Raw genomic sequence first — 15,648 nt, forward strand, 5'->3', positions numbered from 1 at the left:
CATTATGTTCGGAGCACCGAGCATTTCACTCGCACGGGAATAGATGGCACCCAAGCATCGGGTCCTTCCGAAACCGACTGCTCCGGTTGTTTCTCCCAGCGGTGGCCCTGTATTCCCCCGCTCACCGCTTCATGTTGTACTCACGGTGGAAAGAACACATTTAGGTAACGATTCTCTGTCCGACGCGGGGGCCACATTATGTTCGGTGCACCGAGCATTTCACTCGCACGGGAATAGATGGCACCCAAGCATCGGGTCCCTCCCAAACCGACTGCTCCGGTTGTTTCTCCCAGCGGTGGCCCTGCATTCCCTCGCTCACCGCTTCATGTTGTACTCACGGTGGAAGAAACACATTTAGGTAACGATTCTCTGTCCGACGCGGGGGCCACATTATGTTCGGAGCACCGAGCATTTCACTCGCACGGGAATAGATGGCACCCAAGCATCGGGTCCTTCCCAAACCGACTGCTCCGGTTGTTTCTCCCAGCGGTGGCCCTGCATTCCCTCGCTCACCGCTTCATGTTGTACTCACGGTGGAAGAAACACATTTAGGTAACGATTCTCTGTCCGACGCGGGGGCCACATTATGTTCGGTGCACCGAGCATTTCACTCGCACGGGAATAGATGGCACCCAAGCATCGGGTCCCTCCCAAACCGACTGCTCCGGTTGTTTCTCCCAGCGGTGGCCCTGCATTCCCTCGCTCACCGCTTCATGTTGTACTCACGGTGGAAGAAACACATTTAGGTAACGATTCTCTGTCCGACGCGGGGGCCACATTATGTTCGGCGCACCGAGTATTTCACTCGCACGGGAATAGATGGCACCCAAGCATCGGGTCCCTCCCAAACCGACTGCTCTGGTTGTTTCTCCCAGCGGTGGCCCTGCATTCCCTCGCTCACCGCTTCATGTTGTACTCACGGTGGAAGAAACACATTTAGGTAACGATTCTCTGTCCGACGCGGGGGCCACATTATGTTCGGTGCACCGAGCATTTCACTCGCACGGGAATAGATGGCACCCAAGCATCGGGTCCCTCCCAAACCGACTGCTCCGGTTGTTTCTCCCAGCGGTGGCCCTGCATTCCCTCGCTCACCGCTTCATGTTGTACTCACGGTGGAAGAAACACATTTAGGTAACGATTCTCTGTCCGACGCGGGGGCCACATTATGTTCGGAGCACCGAGCATTTCACTCGCACGGGAATAGATGGCACCCAAGCATCGGGTCCTTCCCAAACCGACTGCTCCGGTTGTTTCTCCCAGCGGTGGCCCTGCATTCCCTCGCTCACCGCTTCATGTTGTACTCACGGTGGAAGAAACACATTTAGGTAACGATTCTCTGTCCGACGCGGGGGCCACATTATGTTCGGTGCACCGAGCATTTCACTCGCACGGGAATAGATGGCACCCAAGCATCGGGTCCCTCCCAAACCGACTGCTCCGGTTGTTTCTCCCAGCGGTGGCCCTGCATTCCCTCGCTCACCGCTTCATGTTGTACTCACGGTGGAAGAAACACATTTAGGTAACGATTCTCTGTCCGACGCGGGGGCCACATTATGTTCGGCGCACCGAGTATTTCACTCGCACGGGAATAGATGGCACCCAAGCATCGGGTCCCTCCCAAACCGACTGCTCCGGTTGTTTCTCCCAGCGGTGGCCCTGCATTCCCTCGCTCATCGCTTCATGTTGTACTCACGGTGGAAGAAACACATTTAGGTAACGATTCTCTGTCCGACGCGGGGGCCACATTATGTTCGGTGCACCGAGCATTTCACTCGCACGGGAATAGATGGCACCCAAGCATCGGGTCCCTCCCAAACCGACTGCTCCGGTTGTTTCTCCCAGCGGTGGCACTGCATTCCCTCGCTCACCGCTTCATGTTGTACTCACGGTGGAAGAAACACATTCAGGTAACGATCCTCTGTCCGACGCACCTAGCATTTCACTCGCACGGGAATAGATGGCACCCAAGCATCGGGTCCCTCCCAAACCGACTGCTCTGGTTGTTTCTCCCAGCGGTGGTCCTTCCCACATTCCCTCGCTCACAGCTTCATGTTGTACTCACTGTGGAAGAAACCTCACCGCCGCCATGCCCCCACCGAGACGCCAGAGTCCGTAAATCTGTGTCCTCTTCCTTCTTCTTCGGGTTAAGACATACCTTCGCGCACGATGGTGGCACCTGCAATCGACACAGCACAAAAGCAAAACAAGGCCAGCCACTGGCCGCACACCACCCCCGCATCACCACACCGCAAAAAAGGCGAGCACGCTACGCCGCCGAGGAGGGAGCTCATACCTCAGCGCCCTCCGCGGCGGCGCGGAACTAACTATACTCCTGGGGCCCTAAGCTGGACGCTTGGCGAAAACGACGGCGAGAAATTCGGCGGCCGCGATTGGCCAAGGCCGCATTTGACCTTGGCGCCGGCCAATCATAGCCGCCGAATTTCTCGCAGACTTTTTCGCCAAGTGTCCAGATTAGGACCCTCGGTTCGAGGCTAGCTCTGAACACGATCTGGGCCCGTTTGCTCGAAGCTGGTTAACTAACCGCGGTTAACCGGATTTCCCTACGAGGGGGAATTTTGGGTCACGTGATCGGCAGAGTAAGGACGGCGGGGAAACATGGCGGCGCCCCGGTAAGTGAGCGCCACTCGCTTTGGAACTAATACGTCGTAGTGGCTGCAGTAGCGGGCGCGTTAGTCAGCAATGAATGGTGCAGGAGGTTTTCGCGTTGCCTTACCTCACTTAAAACGCAAAACATGAGCAATGACCTCGCCGCATTTTTTAGATAGACTTTGGACTCTGGCCATTCCTAAGCCTAAATGAACGCGATAGTTGTCGGCATGGCAACGTCTTTGGAAAGTGGATGGCCTTGACTTAATCGGCCGGGTATTGATAGCAAACCAAAGCAGAGAGCGTTCCCATAGACCTTTTGCTAAATTTCAAAAGCACCGAGGTGCATGCTACGAGTGTAGTTACACGCGCTGCACCTGCTGGCGTTTGCAGTAATAACTGTTCTTAAGCAAAAAGCCTAAAACAAATTTTGCCGTGTTCGTCAAAGATTTATTATAATTATTTACTTCAAATCTTTTATAAATGAAAGGCCAGCGCGCGCGGATCGTACAATTACACTTCCAGCGTCCTTCTCGATTTTCGGGTAATTTACTAATACGTCAATTTTCAATGGAGCCGAATTACAGGTTTTTCCATTTGACGGCGTTATATACAGTTCTTACATGCTGGCCAACCATGCTGCCGGTGTACCGCCCGCCTTTCACTGCTCATTTCTTTCTCATCGTTTCTAGAACTCAACTTCGTCGTCCTCTTTCAAACTCGGAAGGAAATTTCAACAAGGCTTTTCTTCACTTCATACAGCCAAATATTTATAAAATTTCCAAACAAAAGTTAACTTAGTTTTACCTTGCCGATTATTTGTACCACGAGCAATAAAAAAATTTTCTTAAGCTCAAATGTATGCCGCGCTGCGTCGCGAAAACCAGGCAGCGCGCATTTTTGGCTCCCCCCATTTCGGGAACCTTTCCGCAGAAGCCACGTATATTCGCTACAGCCAGTAGGTGACACCAGCTACCACCCCGTAATAAAACACGGAGCTATCGCTCATCCAGCCCTCGTCAAACCTGGCTAGGTACTTGTAGGTACCTAGTAGGGAAGGGCGGTTAACTTTTAACCGCGGTTAAAGTTAACCGGCTTCGAGCAAACGGATCCTGGTCGCTCGCTCCCCGCGGGAAGAGCGGCCGGAGTCATCACCTACGGTAAAAGTGTTTCTTCTACCGTGGCCTTGAAAAAAGTCGCACACGTCTCCCTTTGGGAATCGCTAACGCTGACCCCTTCACTTTTCTGTTTCGGCTTTCTCTTTTTCTGCCTCTTTTTGCCATACGTTCCCGAACGTATGGCATTTCCCAAGGATCATGCTAAGTTTTTTAAGGATCCAATGGCTATACGCCTCGCAAGAGGGCTCATTTTCGTCTTCTGCGCATGAGAAAGGGAGTAGCGGTGACGTCAGAACGCCGAGCCCTGATTGGCTGATCGCGACCCCCTATCTGAGCGTCGTCTGCTCCTTTGCAACGTCGTCTGCTCGCAACGTCGTCTGCGTTTGTCTTACCATTCCTGCGACTTTCGGAAGTCGAGCGAGCTTGACTTCTTCGCCTTTCAGAGAGGGCAGACGAAATAACTCGAGCGGTACGTTGTTTTTGTCTAACAACCAGCAGACGCGCATCTAGGAGGGAAGTCAAAGGACTCACTGGTGAGGTGTCCCGAGGCGCCGAGGTTTGTTTGCCAAGAACCGAGAGTGAGCGTGTTAGTGTCCGCAAGTTCCCTCCCAAATACTTTTTCCCTCCTTTCGTTTGCGGCGAGACTTTACGTCTGCTAGTCAAAGCAATGGCTGCCTTACCTTTCCTGCGTCTGTCGGAGATTCACCGCTTTTTTACCGGCGAGGGTCACCGTTGCATCGGAAAACAAGGGATGACAAGAGGAAAAGATTGACCTCTTAATCTAAAATTGAGCTCAGCGGTCAAAGTATAAGACGGGAAGGGTTCGCAAGGATCGCGCGGGCATATTCCATTCAGCAAGCCAGCCGGTCGTGGGCAGACGGTCGCCCAGTAGGAGTGCCTGCTAGGCCTATCTGCCGAGCAAGCTTGGTCGTTGTCGGTGGAATCGTGGCCGTTGGAGCTTTTCCCGGGTGTTTGTGGATCCAGCGTTCTTGTTCGTCGTAGTCTGTTTCAAGTACTTTTTACTTTTTTCTTGCTGCTTGAAGTCGGGACGCGTGAGAAGAGCACGTACAAAAATAAACGTCCGTTGGTCGTCGCGACTAAGTAACTGAGCGACGCTGTGGGCCATGCTGATTTGATCGTAAGAAGTGCGTAAGACAGCTTCGGAGCTGTCGTAGGATTCCGTCGTAACCTGCGCAAAACTTACGATAATTGAATACGAATTTGTTCTTACGTTTTGACTTACGCACATTTTTGGCGTAAGGTCGTTTCGTGAATCTGGCCTCTGCACTATCAAAAGTCGCAGGAAAGGTAAGACAGACGCAGACGACGTTGCGAGCAGACGACGTTGCAAAGGAGCAGACGACGCCCAGATAGGGGGTCGCGATCAGCCAATCAGGGCTCGGCATTCTGACGTCACCACTACCCCCTGCGCAAGAAGCAGACGAACTTGCCCTCCGCATTCCTTTAATTTTTTTTCCTGGCGAGGGGGCTCGTTGAGCTTGCTTCGACCCAGCTCCTGTCGCACGCAGACCCCTGTCGGCTTGCCGCTTCTTGCGCCACAGTTGGGCCAGCAGATCTAGGCTCTGCTTCTGCTCGTGTCTCGTTCACCCGCTTTCACGTAGAGTGCCTTCATACACACGCGCGCTTTTGCTACTTTCTCGCTTAGCAGCGGCATCTTCTGACTGACGCTGTTCACTGGTTTCCCCAAGCGCATTGGCTTCCACCCCGTGACGTCGCCTCCCTCTCCTCCTTTGTCCTCACTACTCTCCTCTCTACGCGACCGAATCTGCCAAACTTCAGATTCGGCAAACGTCTGCGCACGCGCGAGCACACGACAGGGCCATGAATTGCGAATGGACGCCGTGCGATCGTGCGGTTACCATCGTACAGTGAGCATTACTAGCGGTTACGGCGAGGTGTGGAGTAGCCGACATGATAACGGTGTTTGTCAACCTTTGCGAGGGAGTGAGTTTCTCTTCAATGTTTTCTGCCTCAAGAACAGAAGAAAGCCGCCATTTCATATGAAGATTTTGTCTCGTCACAAAAACAAGACCGCGAGGGAGATAGACGAAGCGTATTCTATGGCGTCTGTCGGAGCTGACATGTGCGAGTCCTCCTTCTGTAGCCCTTGCAGGTGACAAGATCGATTTTGTAAAAAAGTGTGGCAGGTTCGTGCGACAGCATGTGGGCGTGGCTGATGTCGAATGTTATGGGGTTGCTTTGTTTGTTCTCTCCCTTTCCTCCTTTCTGTGTTTATTTCTCTTTTTGAGGAGCAATAAACTTTCAGTTGTAAGTCAGCACCCTGTCTGTGTGCTTCTTCGTCCTAGTCCTACGTCTTTTGTGCGCTGTTCCCCCCCAAACCCCAATAAGCTGTTTTTAAATCTTTTACGGTGTCCGATCTCATCGCTCACCTTTTTACGTGTCTTTAAAATGATAGGTTTTTCGTAACCGACTATTTTCTATTTCTACGACAGAGGATGGCGCCTTCCCTGTTTAAAAGTCAATTGCCACTTCGACACGGCTAGGAATATCCTCCTCCAGAGCGACAAATATGCGCCGCTTACAGACACGTCACATACCCATAGTTAGCAAGCGATTATCGCAAAATGCATGTTAAAAAAAAATAGTTCGCAGGACGTGTTTCCCGATTTTTTGTGTCCTTTTAAAATAAGCTACCTTCGTGCTCTTGGTTTACCGCGGCAGAAAAGAACATAGGAAGCCTCGTTATCTTTTACCAATATTTAATGTTATTTTACAGAATTAGTCTCAGTTCTTGGGCACCAATAGAAAGGCCGCAGAACTTCAAGCACACATATATATGACTTCGGCAGACCGTTTGTTATGGCCTCAGGTCTTGAGCATCGTTCATTCCTTCATGGAAAAAGCTCAGTCGAAATCCGCTTTTTACTACGTCGCTCTTCCTATATATTGTTCCGCTTCTCCCAGTATCACATTGACAGCCTCGACGAAAGAAGGAGCCACTGCCCACGGCTTTGGACTAATCTTATGTTCGTCTTCAGCCAGGTATTTACCTGTAAAAGGAAGAGAACAAAGGCCATTGGAAAACAAACATAGCCATAAGGGAAGGGTTGTCCCCGAGAAAATAAATAAAGGCAGATATTAAGAACCACGGGCTGAAAGGCCATTGTTTCGGGATTAGGGAAATGCAGCAGTGGGCCAATATTTCTATACTTCGTTTCACCGGCTAAACCAATGACGCTGTAGCGTCTAGGGTTGTTCCAGACTCTAAGTTAAACGGGTCTGAAACGGGTGGTAATAACACTACTTTTTATTTGGTTAACATAGGGCCGAGCACGAGGAGCAGTCTTCGTAATCTGATGCCGTTCTGCTGCGAAGTCTCCCTGTGCAGTCCAGTCTCCCTAGCCGAATAAAGCGCGCGCGCTAGCTCGCTCACTTTATTTCTCAAGGCCACTGTATAAAAATTAGGTTCGAATTGGCCTGGGGCACAAGAAGTAGAACGATTTCTAATCAATCCTTTAGATTGGAAGCGGACAGCCCCAGCTGAAAGCAAAGTATCTAGAAAACCCAAATGTTACTCTTTTACTATCAGAAATGTGGTTCAGACTCAAGAACGTAACTTATCAGACACGAAAAGAAAAATCAAAGAAAAAATATATAAATGAAAACCACAACCGCATCATTTTCGAGTGTAGGGTTAGTGCCGGCGCTAACATTAATTTTTGCTTGCGGAACCTGCAAACACATTAAAAATGTTCTAAGGTTTCTTCATGTCCCAGTAAGCAGAGTTATTTCACTTCTGGTGCGCTAATAAAACAAAGTAGACTGACTTACCTGTTTCCACTAAGATCCCCCGGATGCCAACCTTTTGTGCACCATCAATGTCATCACGAACATCCTTCAAAAATGTGAGAGCCAAATGCCAAATCAAAATTAAATGGCAAACATATGCAGACAAAACTAGAATGTTGGTAAGAGTGCTATGCACCAAAGTTGCAACCTAGTAACTACGTACCTTAAAAAACGAAAAAAAGAAAAAAAGTTTTTTTAAATTAGTCTGGTTGGAACATGCATGTCAAAAAATAAATTTTAAAAGCAATATTGACGGCGATAGATTTATTTGAAATTCTGCGCGCAAAGCCCATGACGTCACGGGTCCTTCCGGAATGACCGTCCCGGTCGTGAAGGCGAAGCCGATCCACCTCTCCATTAAGCGCCCGAAATGCCGAGATAAAACAAGTGGAAAGGAGGTGACTGCCCCCGCAGCCTTTTTCGGAGGAGCACGATCTGTAGTCGTCTCTCGCAACGTTTCAGTTTCGTTATCGACATTCCCGGGGGGGAGTGAAGGAGTTTCGCGGCCTTTTTTGTTTCGATTGCTGGGTGGGCTCTCTGGGTGTGCTTGTTTTCGTTCCCCTCATCATAACCGACTCGCCCGAGCAAACTGCGGCGATCAGATCGTGGCAGTTAATTTCAGGAGGTCTAATAAAACGCAGTGACAGCGACGAAGATACCAGCTTAGCTCCAGCTCGAGTGACGACGAGGCAGCCGTTCTCGGCGAAGTGTTCGCTGAGTCGTTTGACTGGCCAGCGAAGAGGCCCAAGATACCTCGTTACGTCGAAGGCGTTGCGAGCGCCTATTCGGATGAAGGGCTAGGTATGTCGTTTGTTCGTTTTGTGGTCTCTGTAATATAACTGGAATAATTAGGAGACAACACGCCAAATACTCCGCAGATAGAAGTCGCCTTCGGAGATGACGATCGCTTTACGGGATACGTGTTTGGTATTGCTTTATAGCATCTTACGGCTCGTACAAGTATAGGGTGGTCCAAGTCACCAGGCTCGATCTAAAATGGACTGTAAAAATCCTGCACGTAGTAATCTAAACTTTTCGTCAAAGGTGTATTTCACAGGTCGGTTTTTCCTTGCAAAATTACAAAGCGTAGTTCTCTATCTGTAAACAATAAGGCCAAGAAACTTGCCAGGGTCTACAGCAGGCAGCGACGTAGACGACAGGGGTTCAGTAGCGGAATGTGTTTGGCGTTCGTATTGATAGATTGCTTGGGCAGCAGCGTCCGAAGGTGCAGCCGACCAGCGAAAGACAGCAGACGACACACAGACGAAATCCGTTGGCAGCAAAAGCGCCACCGTTATGCAGACGAGTTTTTTTTTTTTTTTTTACTTTAAGTTTTGCTTTTATTGTCCGCATTTATTTTTTAACCTAAGGTACATTTCAAAAAGATTATGTTCATTTTAATAAACCACGGTGGTCGCGAGCCGTCGCGATAAGAATTAGCACAATCTATCAATACGAACGCCAAACACACCCCGCGTCGCTGCCCGCGTAGACTCTGGCAAGTTTCTTGGTCTTATTTTTTAGAGAAAGAGAACTACGCTTTGTAATTCTACAAGAAAATACCGACCTGTGAAATACACCTTTGACGAAAAGTTTAGATGGCTACGTGCAGGCGTCGATTTTTACGGTCCATTTTAAATCGAGCCTGGTGGCATGGACCACCCTATACTTCGTTGTCTTCATCGGGCTTATATACACCAACTCATGTTTACAAACAAACCGGAGCGCCCGGAGCGCCCCTAGTGGACGCCACCGGCGCCGCGCATGCGCGATGGGGGTGTGGGCAACAAGCTCGCCGTCGCCCATAAACAAACCATTGAAATGCGATGTTGTCGGCGCCTGTGTGAGTCCCCGCGCTCTTTTTCGCGTTGGAATTGTTGTTTCTACGTCCTCCCAACGATGTCTGACTACTTGAGCGGCGTCAGCGAAATTAATGAGGCTCGTTACACCGCAAAATTTCGCGTGAATAATCTGACATGCGGCGATTCATTCCGCCTGGACGCCGCAGAATGTACGCTAAAGCCTGATTCACATGATGAGATTTCGCTCACAATTTTCAGTAGCGACGTCGCTCGGACTGCAAAAGCGTGAACCGTAGCTGAGATGGTCGACGTCGACACTGAAAATCGCGAGCAGAATCTAACCAAGTGAATCAGGCATACCAAGTCGGTGATGGCCACTGGTAACAATGATCAACATCTCCTTGTATCTACTGTTTACGTCGAGCCTGCTTACCAACCTTCAAACTTAAGTCTTTTGAGGCCTGCACTTCTTATCGCAAGTACCGGGTCCACGTTTGGTCTACGAGCCGGTGTCCTCTAAAAGAGCAGACGACAAGCAGAAACGTTTGAAAGAGCAGACGACAGTTCGAACGATCAGGCGACCGTTTGAACTTGAAGACGCACTGAACGTAGTCCGCAGGTGGACCGTACAACTTGGCGGTTTTCCGGCGTTCATTTTGGAACAAAACAAATAAATCTGATGGCCAGAATTATCCGTGAATTCAACCCAAAATGCTTCCCGCCCAAGCAATCGTGGTCCGACGGCGTCTGGTTTTCCCTTTTCACGGCACATATCCACGTTCTCCGACGAACCGAGCGCATGAAAACTGACCAAACCTTTCTCGACCCTTTTGGTACAGCCCCAGTCGCAGCATTTTGACAAGAAGGCAGGTTTTTGTCTGGTTCCTTTGAAAACAACGCAGGAATGCACGTCTCAGATGGGCACTTCCGCCCACAGCCCCGGACCGGAAGTGCGTCCGACGCGCCACCACCGCGCCGTGACGTAACAGAGATGAGTTCGTGTATAACAGTAAGGAAAAATAAATTGTGTCTTAACGCCGGGGTCACCGTTAATCAAGTAGTAAACAATCAATTTTTTGTCGAAGCATAAAGTTCCGACCAGAACTTCATGCTTTCAGCAAGATAGCAACGGGGACCGCAACTGTTCAAAAACGCGAGCAGACGCTCTGGAAGCGGTGGCACCGGTGGCGCTGGGAACGTTACGCTCGATTTGCTCCGCAGCGCGTGCCACTGGGATGGTTCACGTGACCGATCGCTCACGGAGGCCGATCGCTCGATGACCGCTAGCGCGGAGCGCTCGGCATTTGCCAGGGGAAGGGGCTATTAATCGCGTCTCACGCCGTCAATATTGCACTGAAAATTATTTTTTTTTCGCATAAAATTAGTTTTTCGACACGCGTGTCCCAACCAGACAGTTAAAAAAAAAAAAAAAAAAAAAAAAACTTTTTTTTTTTTTAGGGTTTTTTTAAAGCAACACACATAAATTAAATAGTAAATGAACCAATTGTGATGATGGCGCTTTGCATGCCTTGGGAGAGCAGGTAAACACAGGTGGGAAACGTTTGTTTTTCTGCACTCCTATGCATCGAAATCGAGGTCAACAGTAAATTGACGCTCTAAATTGGCCCTCCCTCGGATCCTCAGTAAAACTTTTCGTGATTTCTGCTAATTTTTGTTTGCTATATTTAGTAAATAAATCTGCTTTACAAAGTTTGGAGAATTACTGGGGCGGTACAGGGAGGACACTAAAAAGAAAAAAAAACACCATATGAAAAATCCTTTGGAATTGCCTTGAAAAAACTTAAAGTAAATTTTTCTTCAAGTCAGGCTGGCCACTTTGACTATTATCATTATCTAGTGTTTGGCATTTATAACATGCTAAAGCGCGATCCAAACCAACGCTTCTTTTTGCGCCTGTAGGTCGTGCGGCTGCGGATGTGACGCATTTCCTGACGTTTTTGCTGTTTCCGGGCGCGCTTTCTGAGTCAGAACCGTGCGCTTTGGTTTGGACGGGCCAGCTTCGGGCGAGCGCGCACGCGCGCGACAGACTGGCCCGCCAGGCCAGTCTGTCGCAGCCAGAAGGCGGCGAGAGAGAGAGAGAGAGATCGAGTTGTTATGTTGGAAGAGAATAAAAAAGTGGGGGGAGGAGAGGGCCAATTGTGGATGCGCACCAGGCGCTTTTGTCACTTGCTCTGAGAAGGCGGCGAAGAAACGCGGAGCCGGAACTAGCTTGCCCTCCACCGATTGGCCGGGACACAGGAGCGCCCTATACGTCACCGCGCGTTTTTGTGCGCGTTGAGAAAAAAGTTGAAATTATCCAACTTTTTTGTGCGCGCCCGGAAGGAGCGAAGAAGTGGCGCGACGTCACGAAAATACGTCACATCCGCAGCCGCACGACCTACAGGCGCAAAAAGAAGCGTTGGTTTGGATCGCGCTTAACAGTGGCCGATGAAGAAAGAAGTTGAAGACATGCACCAAGGTGCATAACACAAAGTCTGTGTGCATTCTAGAGTAACACAACGTGATGCACAAATTGGATACAAGTGCTGCATAAGCATTCACTTCAAACTCACGTCCAATCAATCAACTGGCAGATACTCAGCTTGGAAGCCCTTTGATGTGCTGAATTTTATCAAGGGCTTACTCGGGTCAGCACTGTCAGCACTTCGGACAGAATGGTAGTTTCTTCGTCACCGTCGAAACAGAACCAAAAAACACATTCCCATTTTCCACTAACATACAAAAGTGATGGTGCCTGATGAAGTACTACTCTTTTACCACCACCAGCATAACCAAAGCTATACTGATATTTGAGTCCCAACACGGCACTGAACTTCAGAAATGCGGCATGTCTTCAATCTCTGGAGGCACGGTTGATCAGTGAGCTAATAAAAAAAAAATATGGCTCTCTTACTCAGTCAAGAAAATAAACTGGTACCACTAATGCTAGATTCAGAGTGTCATAACTATAAAAAAACATACATCTCCGATCATGACAGCATCCTCTGGCCTGGTGTCCAGTAGCTTGAGGACACTCTGAAAGAAACCCTTCTCAGGCTTGCCAACAACCTTCGCCTTCACGTCTGTGGCATATTCTAAAGCTGCCACGAAAGGCCCAGGCCCCAGTGAGAGCCCGGAATGGGTGCGGTAGTAGCGCCCCTTGTGGATGGCTATGAGAGATGCTCCTTTGGACACCAACCTGCAGGTTGGAACAGTGTGTCTGACTTAAGCCAGTTCGATCAAAGAGTATGTGTCCACCAAGATTCTAAGTTGGCACATCATCCTCTATATTTGGCCATTATAAAGCATGCACACAGCGCATCTTATGCTGAAAAACAAGCTGGAAAATGCTGTGCCTGGACATAGAAAGCTAACTTTCACTAAATGGGCATCGAGGTGGCGCATTTCGCCTCGTGAAATTTAAAGGCGTAGTTCTCTTTCTGTAACCAAATGAGACCATTAAACTTGCCAAAGTCAATGGTGGACGTGTTCGCAGACAACCGAATTAGCAATGAATGAAACTTGTGGTGCCATCTCCCGATAGGCACAGCTAGCACACAACAAAGAGGATTGTCTGCTCGCTGCACCTATCAAGAAATGGCGCCACAAGTTAGATCCATTGTTCATTTAGTCGTCCGCAAACACGTCTACCGTTTATTTTTTAAGCTCAGTGGTCTAAATTTTTACAGAAAGGGAACACTGCTTTTAAATTTCACAAGGTAAAATGCACCACCTCAATGCTCATTCGGGGAAAGTTTAAACTTTCTGTGTGCAAGCGCCGATTTTTTCTGCTCGCTTTTACAATGCAAGATTCACCGTGCGCACCCTATATTATTCCATAATAGACCATTCCAATAATCGCCTTCTGCGTGCTGCCATCTTTGTCCACTGGGTCGTACATTGCACCATAGCCGAAGGAGGACTTCGGCTTCCCCCCCAACCCCCACAACATTAGTCAACCTCATTGGGGAGGAGATCAGATCGTGGTGCCCCAAGCGGCTAACTTTGAAACTATACAGATCGGGACAACAAATAACAATGACTGAGCACTCGGCTGACTCAACCGAACGCCGCGTCAGCGTTCAGCTGGAGCTTGTGTTCTCCGGTTGCCTGAGGGTGAAAAGGGGCTCTTTTTGTTACCACTCCGGCTTGCATGGACAATGCAGCATGCTTGGTACATATGCCCAGCTCAGCACAAAAGCCGAAGTGGGTCAAGCTCACATTCTCACTACTGCACTCGGGAGAGATCCGGCTCTAGCAATAAACGTCACTTTGTTCCTTGTTAGTATTTTTATGGTAAGTTGTGAACATGCCCACAAGGTCTGTAGGCATGTCCACAGGCCTTGTGTGGGGCAAACACCAAGGTGTGGGGACAACAAACAAGTCAGAGCACCCTCTCTAGTTTGATCTCCTCACCAGTATGTACATGCGTAGTCCCAACGCCACCTTCTGTTCCCCGAAGCATAGAGATCCTAGTAATATCATTCCTCGCCTCCCCCACTATCCCCCCAACATATATCCTGGCTACGCCACTGGTGCATTGTGCCTGAGCATGTATGTGAAATACCTCTATTCTGTTAAATATTTACAGTAGGCATGTACCCTACCTACCTACACCACCCCCTTCCCTTCCTTCCCCTTCCCTCCCTCCTCTCCTCCTCCTCTCCCCCCCCGTGGGCGCATATATTTCGCCTGGAAGGTATTTATTCAGTGCAAAGTCTGCATACAGAAGCTTGCAATGAGACAGACATGTCTAAAATTTGGAAAAAGTGCGCTGGTAGAAATTACGCAGAGAAAGGGTGAAACAATGTTCTAGGGAAAAGTTGTTTGTAAATGCCTAATCAAAAAACTGTTCTTTTTTCTTATTTCTGATTATGAGCGCGGAAGACGTGTTGTCACCTAAACATGAAGGCCGAGGAAACCCGCGCATGACCAGTACTCCAGTTTTGTTTAGAGCTAAAAAATCAAGTTTACCTGAAAGCCTCATTCATTGGACCGAAATCAAATTTGTCTGGAGCCAGTCCAATAACAACCGCATTCGGGTCGCTTGTGTCAAGACCTGTAAACAGGAGATGAAATATTCATCACAAATCCCCGAAAGAAATTGGGAGAAAAAGACGAGGTAAACAGTCAATGGGAAAGCGTATACCTGCGAACTCTTCCATAGAAGCCTCTGCCACCATGAGGTACGGTCGCAGCTTTCGCGTTTCAACGTAAGATCTGGCTGCCGTAAGTGACGAAAACATCTCGTTTTCATCTATCTTAAATCCTAGACAGGCTAAGCGTTTGTGCAAACATTTCCGCGACTCCTTGGTCGTATTTGTTACGAATCGAATCTTGAGACCGGCATCCCGCAACCTGCGAAAACGAACGTTTATGGAGAAAAAGGAAACGTGGAAAAAAAAAACCAAACACCCCATCCCATCGGTCTTACCTTTGTAGCGCCTCTATCGCACCTGGAATAACCAAGTCTTCTACGTGAAGAGTTCCGCTGAGATCAATGAGCACCGATTTGGCGTGTGTTCGAGTAGACATTGCTCCCAATCGAGTAAAACTGGCAAAACCGGCGAGACCGAAAGAGATTAGTTTGTGGATTTCTCGCAGCATCCGCCGGCTTCCAGTTCCATGTTTACATTGTTTACATTGTTGTACTCGAGTCCTCCTGGTGGTGAATTGTTAAATCTTCCAGCAAGACAATCAGAATGGTAATATTTTGTCATACTACGACGCTTCTCATATAGTATATATAGTACAATTCCAACTATTCATAATTATAACTAATACGAAAGATTTATATTTATTTTAGTAAAGAGCTAGATTCGGTTTCATTTTGACGCGCCGCACTACTCATAGGACGTCTTGTGGTTCTCGAAAACTTTCTGGGGTAAGTACGAAAGAGCAACAGCAGTCTCCTCGTGGAAGTTTCTAGACTAAAGAGAGACTACAAAAAGCAAGCCTTCGAAGCAAGCGAACCGTGCTATTGTCGCCAATGCGGGATGTATGGTTCCCTTTGAAAAACATTCAGACTGAGGAAAACAGAAAAAAGGAGACACCATAAGCAGTATGTTAGCACTTTATCGGTTATCTATGGTTCCCTCTTGTTTTAGTTGCAAACACAAATTTGCTCGATGAAGCATTCATTTTCAGATTAACATTCGTCGATTTTTATATGTCCGTGACCAGGGGCTCAGCATTTCTGCCATTTCTGACGTGAGTGGCGACGTCTTGAGGCTCATGCAAGGCTCATGTCGCATCGTGTAGTTCACCTCAGAGCCGTATACGTAGAG

General features: G+C 48.7%; 1 protein-coding gene across 1 annotated transcript; it reads right to left on the reverse strand.

Moving 5' to 3' along the window:
- Positions 1-6,457: 6,457 nt before the first annotated feature.
- Positions 6,458-15,010, reverse strand: LOC8041673 (haloacid dehalogenase-like hydrolase domain-containing protein 2). The gene is made up of 6 exons (XM_029970645.4): positions 14,796-15,010; positions 14,511-14,719; positions 14,336-14,420; positions 12,344-12,560; positions 7,542-7,605; positions 6,458-6,760 (listed from the first exon to the last, which is right to left on the reverse strand). Exons 1-6 carry the CDS (start codon positions 14,966-14,968, stop codon positions 6,636-6,638), a joined length of 873 nt encoding a protein of 290 aa, XP_029826505.2. The 5' UTR covers positions 14,969-15,010; the 3' UTR covers positions 6,458-6,635.
- Positions 15,011-15,648: the final 638 nt, after the last annotated feature.

Source organism: Ixodes scapularis, unplaced genomic scaffold (assembly GCF_016920785.2).
Source record: "Ixodes scapularis isolate PalLabHiFi unplaced genomic scaffold, ASM1692078v2 PGA_scaffold0__279_contigs__length_252992795, whole genome shotgun sequence".
Lineage (NCBI taxonomy): Eukaryota > Metazoa > Arthropoda > Arachnida > Ixodida > Ixodidae > Ixodes > Ixodes scapularis.